At 40.1% G+C, this 18,715-nt stretch overlaps 2 protein-coding genes across 3 annotated transcripts in view; both read left to right on the top strand.

The window, feature by feature from the left end:
• Positions 1-1,984: 1,984 nt before the first annotated feature.
• On the top strand, positions 1,985-11,326 carry lsm3 (LSM3 homolog, U6 small nuclear RNA and mRNA degradation associated). The gene is made up of 4 exons (XM_062051017.1): positions 1,985-2,145; positions 9,122-9,232; positions 9,308-9,403; positions 11,098-11,326. The coding sequence occupies exons 1-4, from the start codon at positions 2,125-2,127 to the stop codon at positions 11,176-11,178; spliced, it is 309 nt and encodes a 102-aa protein (XP_061907001.1). The 5' UTR covers positions 1,985-2,124; the 3' UTR covers positions 11,179-11,326.
• A 1,536-nt stretch (positions 11,327-12,862) lies between these two features.
• Positions 12,863-18,715, top strand: part of LOC133652348 (uncharacterized) — a 31,446-nt gene continuing 25,593 nt past the window's right edge. For both annotated transcript variants that reach the window (XM_062051004.1, XM_062050994.1), the window contains exon 1: positions 12,863-12,903. The gene's annotated coding sequence lies outside the window, so the exon portion shown is untranslated. The remainder of the gene's footprint in view (positions 12,904-18,715) is intronic.

Genomic DNA, 18,715 nt, shown 5'->3' with positions numbered 1-18,715 from the left:
TTTGACTTCGATACACAGACGCCTGTAGAGAACTGGGACAACATAGACTCTTACCAGGATTACTTTGATTTGGATGACAAAGACGCAGACGTGCTACCGTGAGTATGCAGCTTTGGCTTCTAAACATTTGATCGCTTGACCGTATGTGCGCAACTTTTTTTTTGCGTATGTACTTAACTTTTTAAAAATATATAAGCTTTATGAACCTTGGGTTAGGTGAACGGTCTTTTGGGCTGAGTGATTGTGTGTGTTGATCAGGTGTTTGAATTGTATTGGCGTGTTCTATGGAGCTAGGAGCTAGCATAGGAGCTAGGAGTTAGCATAACAAAGACGTAGGTGTTTTTATGCAGGATTGATTTGTGTCATATTAAATATAAGCCTGGTTGTGTTGTGGCTAATAGAGTAAATATATGTCTTGTGTTTATTTACTGTTTTAGTCATTCCCAGCTGAATACCAGGTACCGTGAGTATGCAGCCTTGGCTGCTAAACATTTGATAGCTTGACCGTATGTGCGCGTCACGTACGTAACTTTTTAAAAATATATAAGCTTTATGAACATTGGGTTAGGTGAACTGTCTTTTGGGCTGAGTGATTGTGTGTGTTGATCAGGTGTTTGAATTGTATTGGCGTGTTCTATGGAGCTAGGAGCTAGCAGAGGAGCTAGGAGCTAGCATAACAAACACGTAGGTGTTTTTATGCAGGATTAATTTGTGGCATATTAAATATAAGCCTGGTTGTGTTGTGGCTAATAGAGTATATATATGTCTTGTGTTTATATACTGTTGTAGTCATTCCCAGCTGAATATCAGGTACCGTGAGTATGCAGCCTTGGCTGCTAAACATTTGATCGCTTGACCGTATGTGCGCGTCACGTACGTAACTTTTTAAAAATATATAAGCTTTATGAACCTTGGGTTAGGTGAACGGTCTTTTGGGCTGAGTGATTGTGTGTGTTGATCAGGTGTTTGAATTGTATTGGCGCGTTCTATGGAGCTAGGAGCTAGCAGAGGAGCTAGGAGCTAGCATAACAAACACGTAGGTGTTTTTATGCAGGATTAATTTGTGGCATATTAAATATAAGCCTGGTTGTGTTGTGGCTAATAGAGTATATATATGTCTTGTGTTTATTTACTGTTGTAGTCATTCCCAGCTGAATATCAGGTCACCCCCGGCTCTCACAGCATCTTCCCTATCTGAATAGCTTCAACTCCCCACTAGTCCTTCACTTGCACTTTACTCATCCACAAATCTTTCATCCTCGCTCAAATTAATGGGGAAATTGTCGCTTTCTCGGTCCGAATCTCTCTCACTTTATGCGGCCATCATTGTAAACAATAGGGAACTTTGCGTATATGTTCAATTGACTACGTCACGCTACTTCCGGTAGGGGCAAGCCTTTTTTTTTATCAGATACCAAAAGTTGCGATCTTTATCGTCGTTGTTCTATACTAAATCCTTTCAGCAAAAATATGGCAATATCGCGAAATGATCAAAAAAGTATGACACATAGAATAGATCTGCTATCCCCGTTTAAATAAAAAAAAATAATTTCAGTAGGCCTTTAATTAAAGTAGTTCAACCTGTTTTATTATGTAACAACACGACCGTTGACGGTTAAATTGACTCGTTATTAATCGTTGGAAGTTGACACGTCACACGCATTTTTGGCATCAATTTCTGCACACGATGACATTTTAAAAGACAACTCTAGAAGAGACGAAAGTTATCAAAAAGCTTGGTACTCACGTCGAAAGCGGCGGAGGGCAGCCGTTGACCATGGCAAGTTCTAGCAAAGAGGCTGAGCCTAAGTAAGTAAGTGGTCCTTCTTGTTTAACAGCAGGTTGCCAGGTCTCATCGAGTCGCGCATGCGCGGTGTCAACGATGCATTGTTAACAGTTAATGTCAGCAATGCAGAACAAAGTAGAGTAAACATATCAAACTATTCACATTCCCACGTTTTTATTCAGTCAAAATACATATATATATATATTTTTTTTTTTTATCGGATTTTTATGATACCTAATGAAGCCTGTGGTGTTCCACGATTGATCAGCGATATTCGGGCTCTTTTTTGACCTGGCAACGTAAGAGACGTCACAGCAACGTACTTCTACTTAAAAATAATGGCGGACGACGTGGAGCAGGTTAGTGACTCGTTCCTTTTTGCTGTCACCATGGAACGTAGCTTGACGCTGCACCATCGGGGACGCTATCAAACGACAGCGTTGTCTTGTCGTTTCCAGTTCTTTGTCGCATTTGCTGGAATTGTGTGGTCGTTTTGGTCAGGCGGGGCAGGCGAAAAAAGCTAGCTTAGTTGCATGATTAGCCGGTTAGCGTGCTAGCTGTTGTTAGGACATGTGTGTTATATTTCACACTTATGGAGGTAGCAAAGGTAACAAACGCTAAACATGTGCTCTGACAATAATGTTTAAATGGTCTTAAGTCAATTAAAAGTTAGTTAACAGATAAGCAGATTTGTTTCTCGTTTTGGGGGGTAAACAGCTCACAAAATATAATATATCAGTATATATTATATACTGTACATATATTATGTAAATATTACATTTTAGATTACTACTACGGTACATTTTTAGTGTATTTTATACCTGCATTGTCCTTTCCATCCTTACACTTTCCATCCTTTGTAACTGAGCTACTGTGTGGAACAATTTCTCTTATGATAAATAAATGATAAATGGGTTATACTTGTATAGCGCTTTTCTACCTTCAAGGTACTCAAAGCGCTTTGACAGTATTTCCACATTCACCCATTCACACACACTGATGGCGGGAGCTGCCATGCAAGGCGCTAACCAGCACCCATCAGGAGCAAGGGTGAAGTGTCTTGCCCAAGGACACAACGGATGTGACTAGGATGGTAGAAGGTGGGGATTGAACCCCAGTAACCAGCAACCCTCCGATTGCTGACACGGCCACTCTACCAACTTATTGTGAATCATTAAAGTTTGTCTAAGTCTAAAACAGTAGACTTGTAACAGTTACAGTACACGTTGGTTTTAATACGAACAAATCTTAGCTAGACATGTTGGACAACTTGTGTAAGTTTTTGTAAAGGCGTGCACAAATTGACACACTTTTTCCACAGACACGCTTCAGAAATATCCAAAATCTTCGGCGTGGGCAGATAACACAAGTTATTGCCGATAAACAATGTTATTCTCAGCATCATTTTAAAACCAATTTAAGCACCATTGTAAATATTATTATAATGAAAGTGACCGTTTCAAACTTAATACATTTGTATGTTTTACCATTGTAATTGGTAGGTCAAGAAAAGTGTATTATCCTAAATATGTAAAAAACATAAAAATACAATGTTATATTTTAGTTCCCAAAAATATAACAAAAAATATATTGACTTCTTGAACTGATTTATTTTTCACCCATTTTTTGTTGTTGTTGCTTCTGCTGGTTCGTCCGTGATAGGCTAATCTAGCTCATTTGGTTATTTGATTTAAATATTAACACAACGGGACATTTGTCTTTACAATCATCTTTTTCCTTCTAATTTTGTTATTTTGTTGACAGCTGTGGTGCTTCTCAACGACGACTATCTAGGTTCTGTTGGAAGCTAGCATTCCCGCCTCAACTCCCAAACACACAAATTGTAAATGATTGACAAGAGTATTCACTTCGCTCATTTAATTCTGCTATTGAATCAAAATGCTCAGGTGCTGAGAATGATGAAAAGAATGAACCCTAATCGCACCCTTATGACGGCAAAAGACGAAAAGGGGAGGTGCGACACCGGCTGGTAGTTTACCATGAGGTCAGAATCGAGGTTCGGTCTTTTGAGCAGAGGATGAATAACTCCTGGTTTGAATACTAGGAGAACAGTACCAGAGCAAAGTGATAAGTTAATAATATTTAGCAATGATGGTCCTAATATTACAATAAGCTCCTTGATAAGTTTCACAGGAAGTGTGTCAAGTATACATGTTTGTTTTGTCCCATTTACGAGTCGCAGGAGTTCCTCTGTTATTTCTTTAAAAAGAGAGATTATTTTGGAGCGCATTATCCGTAGTACATACATTCGTATCTGCGTTAGTAGAACCCGGTTGGACCTGAGACATGTTATCTTTGATCTCCTTTTTAAAGAGCTCAATTTTCTTAGTAAATAATTGCATAAAGTCATCAGCAGAGTAAGTGGAGCTACTGGGACAAGTCCCTTGTTGGGTTAGTGATGCTACTCTATAAACAAATATTTAAGATAATTTTTATTAAAGGTGCCAGTTGCAATAATGTGGCCAGAAATGGTACTGCAATCACGGTCACAATTCTGTAGTCCCCTCCCACTCTCTATGAATGAGGTTGTCAGATACGCAGCCGAATCCTACTCCAAGGAACTTCAAATGGCAATCGACGAGTCCTATGCTGAGGTTTCTCTTGTTTATGCTTCTTGCAAGATAGTTTACTAAGTTATTATGCCACATTTTACTGATTTTGATTAGCCAAATGTATTTGTAAAGTTACGCAGCAATATTTTCGTCGGGAATCGGGACTGATTGTTGGCATTACCCTGCTAAAATGTCTAGTTTGGCCGCACGGACCACCATCGGAATAATGATATATAATATATATCGCATAGGCTTACTTTGATGGCAAGCCAAGGCCAACACTAAAATTACCGCCATATTTCGTTCAGCATAACTCCATGTTGCATCCAACTTGACGCACTGCATTCTCTTCTATGTTCGCACATCACCATTTTTCAGTGCAGAGTGCAATTCTATAAGCCAACCAACGTTACACAAAAAACACGTTACGCATAAATCATATAGCCTACTACAATGTCAATACACAAAGTAGAAAATCATTACATGTAATGCATTATATTGTGTCAAGCTAATACCACCCCATATGTGTTTGATGCATATACAGTACCAGAAACCGCAATTAGCGTGCTAATGTTGGAAAACATTTCCTCAGCGTATCGGCATAATGAAAACAAAATAGGCACTGACACGTCACACTACCCATATCCACATAGATTTTATTTGTCGAAAATATATTTTGCCCTGTCAGTTGGATGACACATCGACATACAGGCTAACGGGCATATATTTCCCCTGTTAGCCTATATGTCGATGTGTCATTGACCGGGCTAGCATGCTAAGCATTACATTAGTGTGATGGTGCCTCGCTCATAAGCATTCGTTGCACGAACATACTAGCTTTGTTAGACAAGGTCATAGACTGTATTGGACAATGTAGTTTACATATGAAATGTCAATTTACATTTATTACAAGTAATAAGAAAACGTAAATGCCTGACTTACCTATCAAGGAGGAAATTAGCAGGTTTGGCGTAAGATGAAAAAAATCTTCTCCGCCTTAAATCGTCTCCATCTTTCAAAGGCGTCCCTGGTACTAAGCCTCATTTTGTTTCTGGCATTGTCATAAATTAGTTGAGAATCTTAACGACACCTTTTAGATTTACTAAGGTCTAACATGTTTAGTAGCTTTACCAGTGGCAGTAGCTCGACGAAGGTGGCGGTGCGTAACGGGCAACCTGGATGTGACACACTCACTGACTTTCTAATTGGTCAAACGGTGGAGGGCGGGGCATTGAAATGAAAACAATGACAATAGTTCAGGTAGGGCTGGGCGATATATCGATATACTCGATATATCGCGCGTTTGTCTCTGTGCGATATAGAAAATGACTATATCGTGATATTCGAGTATACGTCCTCACGCAGTTGCTTTTAGCTGCGGGCATTACACTACATGCGTTTCTCACTCTTTCTTGTCTCTCCTTCTCACAGAGAGTTAAAACAAGCACACCTTCTTACATACGTCACATACTGACGCGCGCGCAACGACACACGCCCTCGCCCAGCAGAGAGGTAGCGACACGGGTAACGTTAGCAGTGGTGCTAATGGAGCGGTGCAAGTGGTTATAAGAGAGAAAGAAGGTGCAAATCTGGTAACAAATGAAGGAATAATTAATTCCCAAGAAAAACAGCACAGGATCCATCGTCTGGCGGTGGTTTGGCTTCAAGTGGGAATATATTTTACAAGAATGCGGCAAAAGCGTTGCTACAAAAAGTAGCAGCACTGCTAATGTGTAGCACCAGTTGAAAAGTCACCCGCTAGAGAATAAAGAGTGCTTGAAACTCCGCATGTCAACATCTCCGGCCGGTGCCACACCAACAAAATGCCCACGCAACCATTTCCACATGTACACCGTATAAAAAAAATAGTCTAAAACAGAAGGAGATAACGTCCGCAGTAACTTACCACATAGCGAACGACATACACTGTTTGATTTCCTATTATGCAGCTCATTTTTATTTGACAGTTATTGAAATATATTGTGTGAAAAAAAATGCACTTTATATGTTTTAAACTATTGTAGTGGCGTTCTGTACAAAAAGTGCACTTTAATTTAGTGTTGTTTTGATATGTCATCTTAGTGACATCATGCACAAAAGTGCACTAAAGGCCTATTGAAATGATTTTTTTTTATTTAAACGGGGATAGCAGATCCATTCTATGTGTCATACTTGATCATTTCGCGATATTGCCATATTTTTGCTGAAAGGATTTAGTAGAGAACATCGACGATAAAGTTTGCAACTTTTGGTCGCTGATTAAAAAAGCCTTGCCTGTACCGGAAGTAGTGTGACGTCGCAGGTTGAAAGGCTCCTCACATTTCCCCATTGTTTACACCAGCAGCGAGAGCGATTCGGACTGAAAAAGCGACGATTACCCCATTAATTTGAGCGAGGATGAAAGATTTGTGGATGAGGAACGTGAGAGTGAAGGACTAGAGTGCAGTGCAGGACGTATCTTTTTTCGCTCTGACCATAACTTAGGTACAAGGACTCTTTGGATTCCACACTTTCTCCTTTTTCTATTGTGGATCACGGATTTGTATTTTAAACCACCTCGGATACTATATCCTCTTGAAAATGAGAGTCGAGAACGCGAAATGGACATTCACAGTGACTTTTATCTCCACGACAATACATCGGCGAAGCACTTTAGCTACGGAGCTAACGTGATAGCATCGGGCTTAACTGCAGATAGAAACAAAAGAAATAAACCCCTGACTGGAAGGATAGACAGAAAATCAACAATACTATTAAACCATGGACCTGTAACTACACGGTTAATGCTTTCCAGCCTGGCGAAGCTTAACAATGCTGTTGCTAACGACGCCATTGAAGCTAACTTAGCTACGGGACCTCACAGAGCTATGCTAAAAACATTAGCGCTCCACCTACGCCAGCCAGCCCTCATCTGCTCATCAACACCCGTGCTCACCTGCGTTCCAGCGATCGACGGAGCGACGAAGGACTTCACCCGATCATTGATGCGGTCGGCGGCTAGCGTCGGATAGCGCGTCTGCTATCCAAGTCAAAGTCCTCCTGGTTGTGTTGCTGCAGCCAGCCGCTAATACACCGATCCCACCTACAGCTTTCTTCTTTGCAGTCTTCATTGTTCATTAAACAAATTGCAAAAGATTCACCAACACAGATGTCCAGAATACTGTGGAATTTTGCGATGAAAACAGAGCTTTTTTATTGGATACAATGGTGTCCGAATACTTCCGTTTCAACCATTGACGTCACGCGCATACGTCATCATACATAGACGTTTCCAACCGGAAGTTTCGCAGTAAATTTAAAATTGCACTTTATAAGTTAACCCGGCCGTATTGGCATGTGTTGCAATGTTAAGATTTCATCATTGATATATAAACTATCAGACTGCGTGGTCGGTAGTAGTGGGTTTCAGTAGGCCTTAGTAGCTTGTTTTAAAATGTCTCTGACAATATTGCACTTTCTGTTTTGGAATTACATGAATGTTTGTGCCACTGCTTAATAACTGTTTGATAAATACAGTTTTGGTAAATTGACTTAGTTGTTATTTCCCTCTTTGCATTAAAGTTTAAAATGAGCACATATTAATGCAGTATGAAGAAGAATGTTTTAATGTAGACACGTAGAATCATCTTACTGGTGTTATTATATGCATCAAGTGTTAATTCAAGGCTAAGGCAAAATATGGAGACATATCGTGTATCGTGACATGGCCTAAAAATATTGAGATATTAATAAAAGGCCATATCGCCCAGCCCTAAGTTCAGGGCTGTAAATCTAATTTTGAAATGAGCATATCCTGCCTGAACTATACCGTTATCAGTTATAAAGGTATTCAAAAATAACATGATTTATTGATGCCTTTTGACATATCAGGGCCATTTAATGATGACTTGACATTAAATTATTACATATGGCACCTTTTAAGGCAGATGAGATTAGAGTCTTTCATTTTAGCTAAGGTAAAAGCGTGTTTATAAGTTATTAAACTATCACTCCATGCTTGATGGAAAACCTTGAGATTAGTCGCACGCCATTTGCATTAGTTTTTCTACATGATAGTTTTAAGAGCTGTGGTTTCTTTCTGTGAACCAGGGGGTACTCCTTTTAGGGGCCTTTTTTAACTTTAGCGGCGCTATATTATCAATGGCGTTGCGCAGAGCATCGTTAAAGTTGTTAATGAGGTTATCGATAAAGCCCACATAATTTAGGAATGGTGCCATTACCAAGGGCAGTAGGCCAGTGAGAGTTGTAGTTGTGGCAGCATAAATGTTACGGCTGCTCAAGCATTGGTTATTAGTAGCTTGTTGACAACGAGTCAAAACTTAGAATTTTATAAGCTAGTGATCGAACATTACTTTAGTGTACGGGAGTACCATAACTTTGGAGGTGGTGACAAGGACTAGATCTATCGTAATACCGTTGCGATGCGTGGGTTCATTATTTGTATAAGGCCAGAGTTTTTGCTGTCTCTGGAGCGCAGGGACTTCGGACCAGGGCTAGCTTAGCAGCTAGCTAGCTGAAAGTGAAGTTCTGAAACAGAGAGAGTGGGTGCTTTGTAAGTTCAATAAGACTACTAAATGTGTTAGAGAAGGGCAATACAATTAGAAGCACACAGATAGAAAGATAGCACTTAGCTTTGAGAGTCGGGTGCTGTCAGCCATCAATGTCGGCAAAATTGTTGAGTTCATTTTCATTTATCGTTTGATATTGACTTACTATAGTGCCAGGCCTACCAACACTTACATCCATGTTTGTTGTGGTGCAGCAACCGAACACCAACACAGTAGAGGAGCCACTCGATCTGATCAGACTCAGTCTAGACGAGAGGATCTACGTCAAGATGAGGAACGACCGTGAGCTACGTGGACGACTGCATGTAAGAAAAACAATACACACTGTGTATTTTCCCGCTTTTGTGTTGATGTGTTGGTGTATTTTGGTTGTTTTGCAGGCATATGATCAGCACTTGAACATGATACTCGGTGACGTGGAAGAGACCGTGACCACGGTGGAGATCGATGAGGAGACTTATGAAGAACTTTACAAGGTAAACATCTTCATCTTACTCGTCAGCTGTCTCGTGATTGACTGGTGACCAGTCCAGGGTCCTCATTTATAAACGTGTGCGCGGATTCGAACGTAAAATATTGCGTAAGCACAAACCTCGTAACGTACATTCGCACACCACACACACACACAAAAATCTGATTTAAAAAAGCATGCCGCGCACTTGTATACACTCTTCTTATTATAAATCACACTTGCGGTGACTTGTTTGCAGAAGAGTTCCTCCCCATTGTCCTCCTACTACTCCTCTCACAGGCATCCATAATTGGTCATGCTATTTAGCTCATGAATATGGTGGTAATTTAAGGGATCGCATGTTGGACTGTCAATGACGGGAGACTGAGACCCCGAAGCAGAATGTGATATCTTCAGATTGGTATTTGTTACGGCAGTCACTGTAACAACATAATTTTTGTAAGGCTAAGTAATGTCATATTTAATAAATATAACAATTGGAATGACACTAGTTGACCAATCTTTTTTGGTCTTTAGTCTTTAAAAATATGTTCCACAGTGTAACAAAGTAAAAAAAAAAAAAAAGACCTCCCGACCTAGTTATGCATTTTTATACTATTTAATTAAAAATTATCAAAATAAACAATACTTCAATGCCCACCAAATTATAACTGCAAGTCCAATTATTCAGCTCTATATTTTGATATTTAGGAATACGAAAAAAGCCTGCTCAGTGGCGTTGTGGTTTAAATTGGCTGCAAGGAGCAGCCACTGACACGCTCGTTTTGAAAAGGTTCTAAAGAATATGTCTAAATTGTGACTTAAATGGGAAAAACATGATCATAGTGAGTGTGAAGTCATCATTTGGTCAGAGGTTCGGATCCGGTGCATGCCAATATGCGCCTTTTAATATGCTTATTTTTGATCTTCCTGCTCCTCGTAAGCGTGCTCTAAAAGGAAGTAAGATAAAGGAAAGGAAAGCTGACTTTAATTTTACACTCACTATAATCATGTTTTTACCATTTAGCTCACAATTAAGACATATTCTTTAGAACCGATCCAAAGTGATTCCGTCAGCTGGCTGCTGCTTGCAGCAAACTTACATGACAGTGACTGCGTTGTTTACAGCAAAGTACAGTTCATATGTGACGCAATCATGAAGTAAGCCTGCTCAGTGGCCTTGTGGTTAGAGTGTCCACCCTAGGTTGTGAGTTCAAGCCCCGGCCGAGTCATACCAAAGACTATAAAAATGTGACCCATTACATCCCTGCTTGGCACTCAGCATCATGGGTTGGAATTGGGGGTTAAATCACCAAAATGATTCCCAAGTGCGGCCACCGCTGCTACTCACTGCTCCCCTCACCTCTCAGGGGGTGGAACAAGGGGATGGGTAAAATGCAGAGGGTAATTTCACCACACCTAGTTTGTGTGTGTGTGACTATCAGTGGTATTTTAACTTTAACATTAATACGCAAACTTTTTCCGCATAGAATTTTCTATGAATAAATAGAATTTGATTGAGAACCAGTGCTGTATAGAGGAAAGTGCCAATTACACTTCCATGCATCCATTGCATTAGAATGAGTATTTAGTAATAGATCCACCAGAGGGTACACCTTCTGAGTTTATAACACAGTAGCTCCAAATAAGAACAGTGAAGTCAGTGTCAAATGTTTGTTATCTTATCGTTTAGTTTTTTTACCTTTTGTCTTTTTACAGTCCACCAAAAGGAACATCCCCATGCTCTTCGTCAGAGGGGATGGCGTTGTCCTTGTAGCTCCGCCCCTACGGGTGGGCTGACCACACCACCTTTCAGTGAAAAAGTTTTTTTTTTTTTTTAATGTGGCAATTTTGTGCTTTTTGAAATCGTGGGTGATGTAATATTTTCTTTACTACACACATTTTTTTAAATATGTTTTTCTTTTCACCAAGCTGAAGAAAAGTTCCCACTTTGATTTGTTGCTTGATTTATCAAATAAAAAAATACCTTTTGAATAACAATGTATTGTGTTAATTTAAAGGCCTACTGAAATGAATTTTTTTTATTTAAATGGGGATAGCCGATCCATTCTGTGTCATACTTGATCATTTCGCGATATTGCCATATTTTTGCTGAAAGGATTTAGTATAGAACAACGACAATAAAGTTCGCAACTTTTGGTCTCTGATAAAAAAAAGCCTTGCCCCTACCGGAAGTAGCGTGACGACACCGGGGGAAGGACTGCTCATATTTTCCTATTGTTTACACCAGCAGCGAGAGAGATTCGGACCAAGAAAGCGACGATTACCCCATTAATTTGAGCGAGGATGAAAGATTCGTGGATGAAGAACGTGAAAGTGAAGGACTAGCGTGCAGTGCAGAACGTATCTTTTTTCGCTCTGACCGTAACTTAGGTACAAGCTGGCTCATTGGATTTTACACTCTCTCCTTTTTCTATTGTGGATCACGGATTTGTATTTTAAACCACCTCGGATACTATATCCTCTTGAAAATGAGAGTTGAGAACGCGAAATGGACATTCACAGTAACTTTTATCTCCACGACAATACATCGGTGACGCATTTTAGCTGCTGAGCTAACGTGATAGCATCGGGCTTTACTGCATATAGAAACAAAACAAATAAGTCCCTGACTGGAAGGATAGCCAGAAGATCAACAATACTACCAAACTCTGGACATGTAACTACACGGTTAATGCTTTCCAGCTTGGCAAAGATTAACAATGCTGTTGCTAACGACGCCATTGAAGCTAACTTAGCAACGGGACCTCACAGAGCTATAATAAAAACATTAGCGCTCCACCTACGCCAGCCAGCCCTCATCTGCTCATCAACACCCGTGCTCACCTGCGTTCCAGCGATCGACGGAAGGACGAAGGACTTCACCTGATTATCCGTGCGGTCGGCGGCTAGCGTCGGCTAGCGCGTCTGCTATCCAAGTAAGTCCTCCTGGTTGTGTTGCTACAGCCAGCCGCTAATACACTCATCCCACCTACAACTTTCTTCTTTGCAGTCTCCATTGTTCATTAAACAAATTGCAAAAGATTCACCAACACAGATGTTCCGAATACTGTGGAATTTTTAAATGAAAACAGAGCTTTTTGTATTGGATTCAATGGGCTCCGAATACTTACACTTCCACTGTTGACGTCACGCGCAAACGTCATCATATCGAAACGTTTTCAGCCGAAAGTTTGCCGGGAAATTTAAAATTGCACTTCATAAGTTAACCCGGCCGTATTGGCATGTGTTGCAATGTTAAGATTTCATCATTGATATATAAACTATCAGACTGTGTGGTCGGTAGTAGTGGGTTTCAGTAGGCCTTTAAAACACTGTTGTATATTTGTCACTAAATAAGTACTCTGACTCTTTTACTGAGGTGTGTTGCTGCTGTTTGGACACTAGATGGCGCCATAGGCCCTGTAAGAACTTGTAAAGATGCTACTGAGGATGGAGTCATCACGAGTGATTCTTCCCTTCAACCTACCTGCCTTGACCTCTTGGAGCACAACACATGCTAAGGTATACTATATTTACCCCCACACATAGTCTGATACTTGATACATAACCACAACAAACCTACAGTACTGTACCTAAAGACACAGGCTGTACATTTACTACAACAAATACACGCTTTCCCAATAAAGACTTTTACTTTATCTTGAGCCCGACTATGAAAGCTGTGCTAATGCTAATGTAGCCATGTGTCGCAGCTGTCACCAGCACATTTTAGGATGTAGACACGTGGCAGCAGTTTAATGACTTGAATTGCTTGGCGTCCATCACTATTTTCTTTGTGTGTTCATGTTCAAGCATCAAGTCATTGAGGAAATGCGTTGACACTTGTGTCAGAGATATTTCTAGACTGTTCAAGCCATGCCAGGAATGTCCCTGATGTCTCCCGCTAGGGTCTGCACTGTAATCCTTCAGCACACACGTCTGTGACACATCAACATTCATGTGTTGGACGATTGCACATTTGCTTTTTTATCACCTGTGCATCTCCTATGTGGAGCACGTGTTGGACAACATCGCAACATAATGATTTCCATCTATAGGGCCATCTACTGGCCTGGCATGGACACTGCAGCTTTGCTCGTCTGCTATGCTGATCTGTTTAAATCAGGGGTGTCAAACGTAGGGCCCGAGGGCCGGATCAGGCCTGCGAAAAGGTTTCATCCTGCCCGCGGGATGAGTTTGCTAAGTACAAAAATGAGCCAAAATGTTTGAATGAAAGAAACTGCTGTTCTAAATGTGTCCACTAGATGTCGCGATAGCAATTATTTATATATTTGTAAATAATGCTACAATGTACAAAAAAAAAAAAACACATGATGTTAGTGCACCAGTCGAGGAAAATTAGCAAACTACATAAATAACATCCGGTAATTTGATTTTGATATTTTTTTATCTTGATATTAACACCAATGAGTTGACTGATGAAAATTATCACATAATTTATTCAGAAAGTATAAATAATGACAAATAAAGATAGAATACTATTAATCGCAACATGTAAGTGTAAAAAAAAACCCAACAACATTATGATTTGTACATTTTCAGAATGTGCTTGTTCTATTTTTAAACAAAGAAAACAATCTGAGGTTGTCTTTATTTTTAAGTTATCGTGCCGTGATTTTACCAGTCCGGCCCACTTGGGAGTATATTTTTCTCCATGTAGGGCCCGAGGGCCGGATCAGGCCCGCGAAAAAGTTTCATCCGGCCCGCGGGATGAGTTTGCTAAATATAAAAATGAGCCAAAATTTTGGAATGAAATAAACTGCTGTTTTAAATGTGTCCACTAGATGTCACAATAGCAATTATTTGTATCTTTGTAGATTATTCTACATATGTAAAAAAAACAAAAACAAAAAAAAAACACGTTAGTGCACCAGTCAAGGAAAATGAGCAAACGACATAAATAACATTCTGTAATTTGATTTTGATATTATTTTTTTATCTTGATAGATTGAAAATTAACACTAATGAGTTGACTAATGAACCCATCCATTTTCTACCGCTTGTCCCATTCGGGGTCGTGGGGGTGCTGGAGCCTATCCCAGCTGCATTCGGGCGGAATGCAGGGCACACCCTGGACAAGTCGCCAACACACACAGACAGACAGACAACATTCACACTCACATTCACACACTAGGGCCAATTTAGTGTTGCCAATCAACCTATCCCCAGGTGCATGTCTTTGGAGGTGGGAGGAAGCCGGAATACCCAGAGGGAAGACACAGTCACAGGGAGAACATGCAAACTCCACACAGAAAGATCCCGAGCACAGGATCGAACCCAGGACCTTAGTATTGTGAGGCACACGCACCAACCCCTGTCCACCGTGCTGCCTATTAAATGATAAACATTATCACATAATTTATTCAGAAAGTAAAAATAACGACAAATAAAGATAGAATATTATTAACCGCAACAACATTATGATTTGTACATTTTCAGAATGTGCTTGATCTATTTTTAAACAAAGAAAACAATCTGAAGTTGTCTTTATTTTTAAGTTATCGTGCCGTGATTTTACCAGTCCGGCCCACTTGGGAGTAGATTTTTCTCCATGTGGCCCCCGATCTAAAACGAGTTTGACACCCCTGGTTTAAATAGTGTCCTACTAGACCAGGCGTCGGCAACCCAAAATGTTGAAAGAGCCATATTGGACCAACATTTCCAAAAAAAAATCTGTCTGGAGCCGCAAAAGGTAAAAAAAATATTTTGTACCTTATCTTTTTCCACTTTCGCACATTTTTGAAAAAGCTCCAGGAAGCCATTAGGGCGGCGCTAAAGGCTCGAAAACCGTACTCGACTGTTATTGAGGAACAGACCCAAGGTGTGTAAACGGCAATCCTTGTTGTTGGACAGAGGCCGGTCACATGGCATCAGATGACACAGATGATACGAGGTGACAAAGACACAGAAAGTAAAGCCAATCAAAGCCGGCGTCCAGTGGCAGCAGTGTGTCCTTGAAGGACGCCTATAAACACACGTGCCACAAATATGGCTGACCTCCTGTTTATAATGGCAAGCGTGAACGCAGCTGCCATTTGCCATGTGAACTATATTTATTCTTATCATTATTATTATTATTATTATTAGGGCAAGTTACTTACAAAATACATTTTATATGATTAGTCGCTTTTTTGTGATGATAGTGAGTTACCATAAATGCTGTAATTGTCACAATTATTTAATTAAAGTGAAACATGGGTCGAGACATTCATTTGAAGTATGGCGATATGTAAAATTTCATTTTTTTTTTACTTTAACAATGTTTGGAATGCATGAGAATGTGGGGAAAAAAATGCAGCTGTGATTGATGAACAAGTACTGTGTATCCTGAGCTCATAGTCAATAAACCAATTAATTAAACGATAAATGAAATTAACTCAATTATGTCGATAAACACTGATAAATGTCCATGTTGGTGTGTGCCCATCAGGCACAATACATTACAACGTTAATTATACATACATGTCCTTTAACACTGACTTTGAAACATCGTTGCAAAAATTTGTAAATTGAGTCACCGTTGATGTACAACGTTGGATCCACATTGGTGGTTAGGAAAAAACGTAATTTCAATGCTCAAATCAACATCACAATCTGACATTGAATAAACGTTGTCAAAAAGTATGTCGTTTCAACATACAGTACAGGCCTAAAGTTTGGACACACCTTCTCCTCATTCAATGCGCTTTCTTTATTTTCATTTTAAATGGGTTGTACTTGTACTGTGACATTGTAGATTGTCACTGAAGGCATCAAAATAGCCACCATTTGCTCTGATTACTGCTTTGCACACTCTTGGCATTCTCTCAATGAGCTTCAAGCACACCTGTGAAGTGAAAACCATTTCAAGTCACTACCTCTTGAAGCTTATCGAGAGAATGCCAAGAGTGTGCAAAAAGTAATCAAAGCAAAGGGTGGATATTTTGAAGAAACTAAAATATAAAACATGTTTTCAGTTATTTCACCTTTTTTTGTTAAGTACATAACTCCACATGTGTTCATTCATAGTTTTGATGCCTTCAGTGACAATCTACAATGTAAATAGTCATGGAAATAAAGAAAATGCATTGAATGAGAAGGTGTGTCCAAACTTTTGGCCTGTACTGCAGAATATTAGTTGGGAAATGACCAAAATTCAATGGTCAAATCAACGTCAGAACCCAACATTGATTAAACGTTGTCAAAAAGCATGTTGTTTCAACGTTATGTTTTGAGTTGCTCAACATCAGGACCTCATTCAACAAGTTCTCAACGTTGTTTTAATGTCTTGTGTATTCATTGTCTGCCATTTCCAAACAAGATGCCAGAGGATTTACCCATTGGGTTGAGTTTTTTCTTGCCCTGATGTGGGATCTGAGCCGAGGATGTCGTTGTGGCTTGTGCAGCCCTTTGAGACACTTGTGATTTAGGGCTATATAAATAAACCTTGATTGATTGATGATGGATACTTTGTGCATTGCTCCCAGCACTTGAGCACGTTTATTCAATTGAACAAAGTGAAACCTTTTGTCAGCCCATCGCAGTGTTTGTCTGTGTGTGGAGGCGCGACCGCAAGCTGACAAACACGGGATGCACGGGCAGAGAGTGGTGTGTCTTGCTTGTGAGAAGTATCTAAAACTAACGCAAGTTAAGTAGACAACCGGATGAGCAAGATGAGCCCATTAACATGGACGAACAAACCAGTATGCTAAATTTGTTGGAAAATGGTGGCAATGAAAAAAGTAAAAAAAATAAATGCCCAACCCAGTTTTTCCAACAGTGGGGAAAACTGCACTTCAAGATGTCTAAAATTTGCTGAAGTTCAATTTTTTAAAACATACACTACCGTTCAAAGTTTGGGGTCACCCAATCAATTATGTGGAATAGCCTTCATTTCTAAGAACAAGAATAGACTGTCGAGTTTCAGATGAAAGTTCTCTTTTTCTGGCCATTTTGAGCGTTTAATTGACCCCACAAATGTGATGCTCCAGAAACTCAATCTGCTCAAAGGAAGGTCAGTTTTGTAGCTTCTGTAACGAGCTAAACTGTTTTCAGATGTGTGAACATGATTGCACAAGGGTTTTCTAATCATCAATTAGCCTTCTGAGCCAATGAGCAAACACATTGTACCATTATGCTAAATTTGTTGGAAAATGGTGGCAATGAAAAAAGTCCAGGCATCGAGTAATTGTCTCTGGCCCCCTGCCTGCGAGAGGCAATGATGAGAGATATAGCAGATTAGTCTCGCTTAACAAGTGGTTGGCTAGCTACTGTAGGACGCAGGGACTAACGTTTATTGATAACTGGCCCTCTTTCTGGGGCAAACCAGGCTTGCTGATGAGAGACGGCCTTCACCCTAACCAGGAAGGCGCCATCATCCTGTCTAGAAACATAGACTACTATTTAAGTCTCACTTGACTGACTACACTAGAGCAAGCCCGGTCACAGGCAATTACAATGTCTGTTAGTCCGGGTGAGGAGTCAGTTAAGCTAGAACTAGCCAGCGCCAGGCTGGATAATCCATGTACGCATAGCAATTCTCTTAGAATAATACACAATTCACATAATGTTTTTTCTGTTGTGTCTGTGTCAGAGGTGGACATGCATTCTACTGAGGTGGCAAATTATGATATGTCCAGTCTATTGCAGCACCAAGCAAACAATCGGAAAATTCCCGTCATATCAATTCCTAGATATGGTCGAAACTATTTAAAGTGCACTACGCATAATAAACGCAACATTGTTAATATTGCCACTACGGATAATCTTAACAAAAACTCGTCAAAACAGCCCAATACCTATAATATGGGCTTTTTAAACATAAGATCACTGTCTCCCAAGGCGTTATTGGTTAATGAGGTCATTAGAGACAACAATCTTAACGTCATTGGTCTTAGCGAAACCTGGCTCAAACCGGACGAATTTTTTGCGCTCAATGAGGCATCTCCTCCTAACTATACGAATGCGCATGTTGCCCGCCCTCTTAAAAGGGGAGGGGGTGTCGCACTAATATACAATGAAAATTTCAACCTTACCCCTAACCTAAATAATAAATATAAATCGTTTGAGGTGCTTACTATGAGGTCCGTCACACCGCTACCTCTCGACCTGGCTGTTATCTACCGCCCCCCTGGGCCCTATTCGGACTTTATCAGTGAATTCTCAGAGTTCGTTGCTGATCTAGTGACGCACGCCGACAATATAATCATAATGGGGGACTTTAATATCCATATGAATACCCCATCGGACCCTCAGTGCGTGGCGCTCCAAACCATAATTGATAGCTGTGGTCTTACACAAATAATACATGAACCCACGCATCGCAACGGTAATA

The sequence above is a fragment of the Entelurus aequoreus genome, linkage group LG01, assembly GCF_033978785.1.
Source record: "Entelurus aequoreus isolate RoL-2023_Sb linkage group LG01, RoL_Eaeq_v1.1, whole genome shotgun sequence".
NCBI classification, from domain to species: Eukaryota; Metazoa; Chordata; class Actinopteri; order Syngnathiformes; family Syngnathidae; genus Entelurus; species Entelurus aequoreus.
The sequence above is the reverse complement of the archived record's forward strand: the minus strand, read 5'-3'. Positions and strand labels throughout refer to the sequence as shown.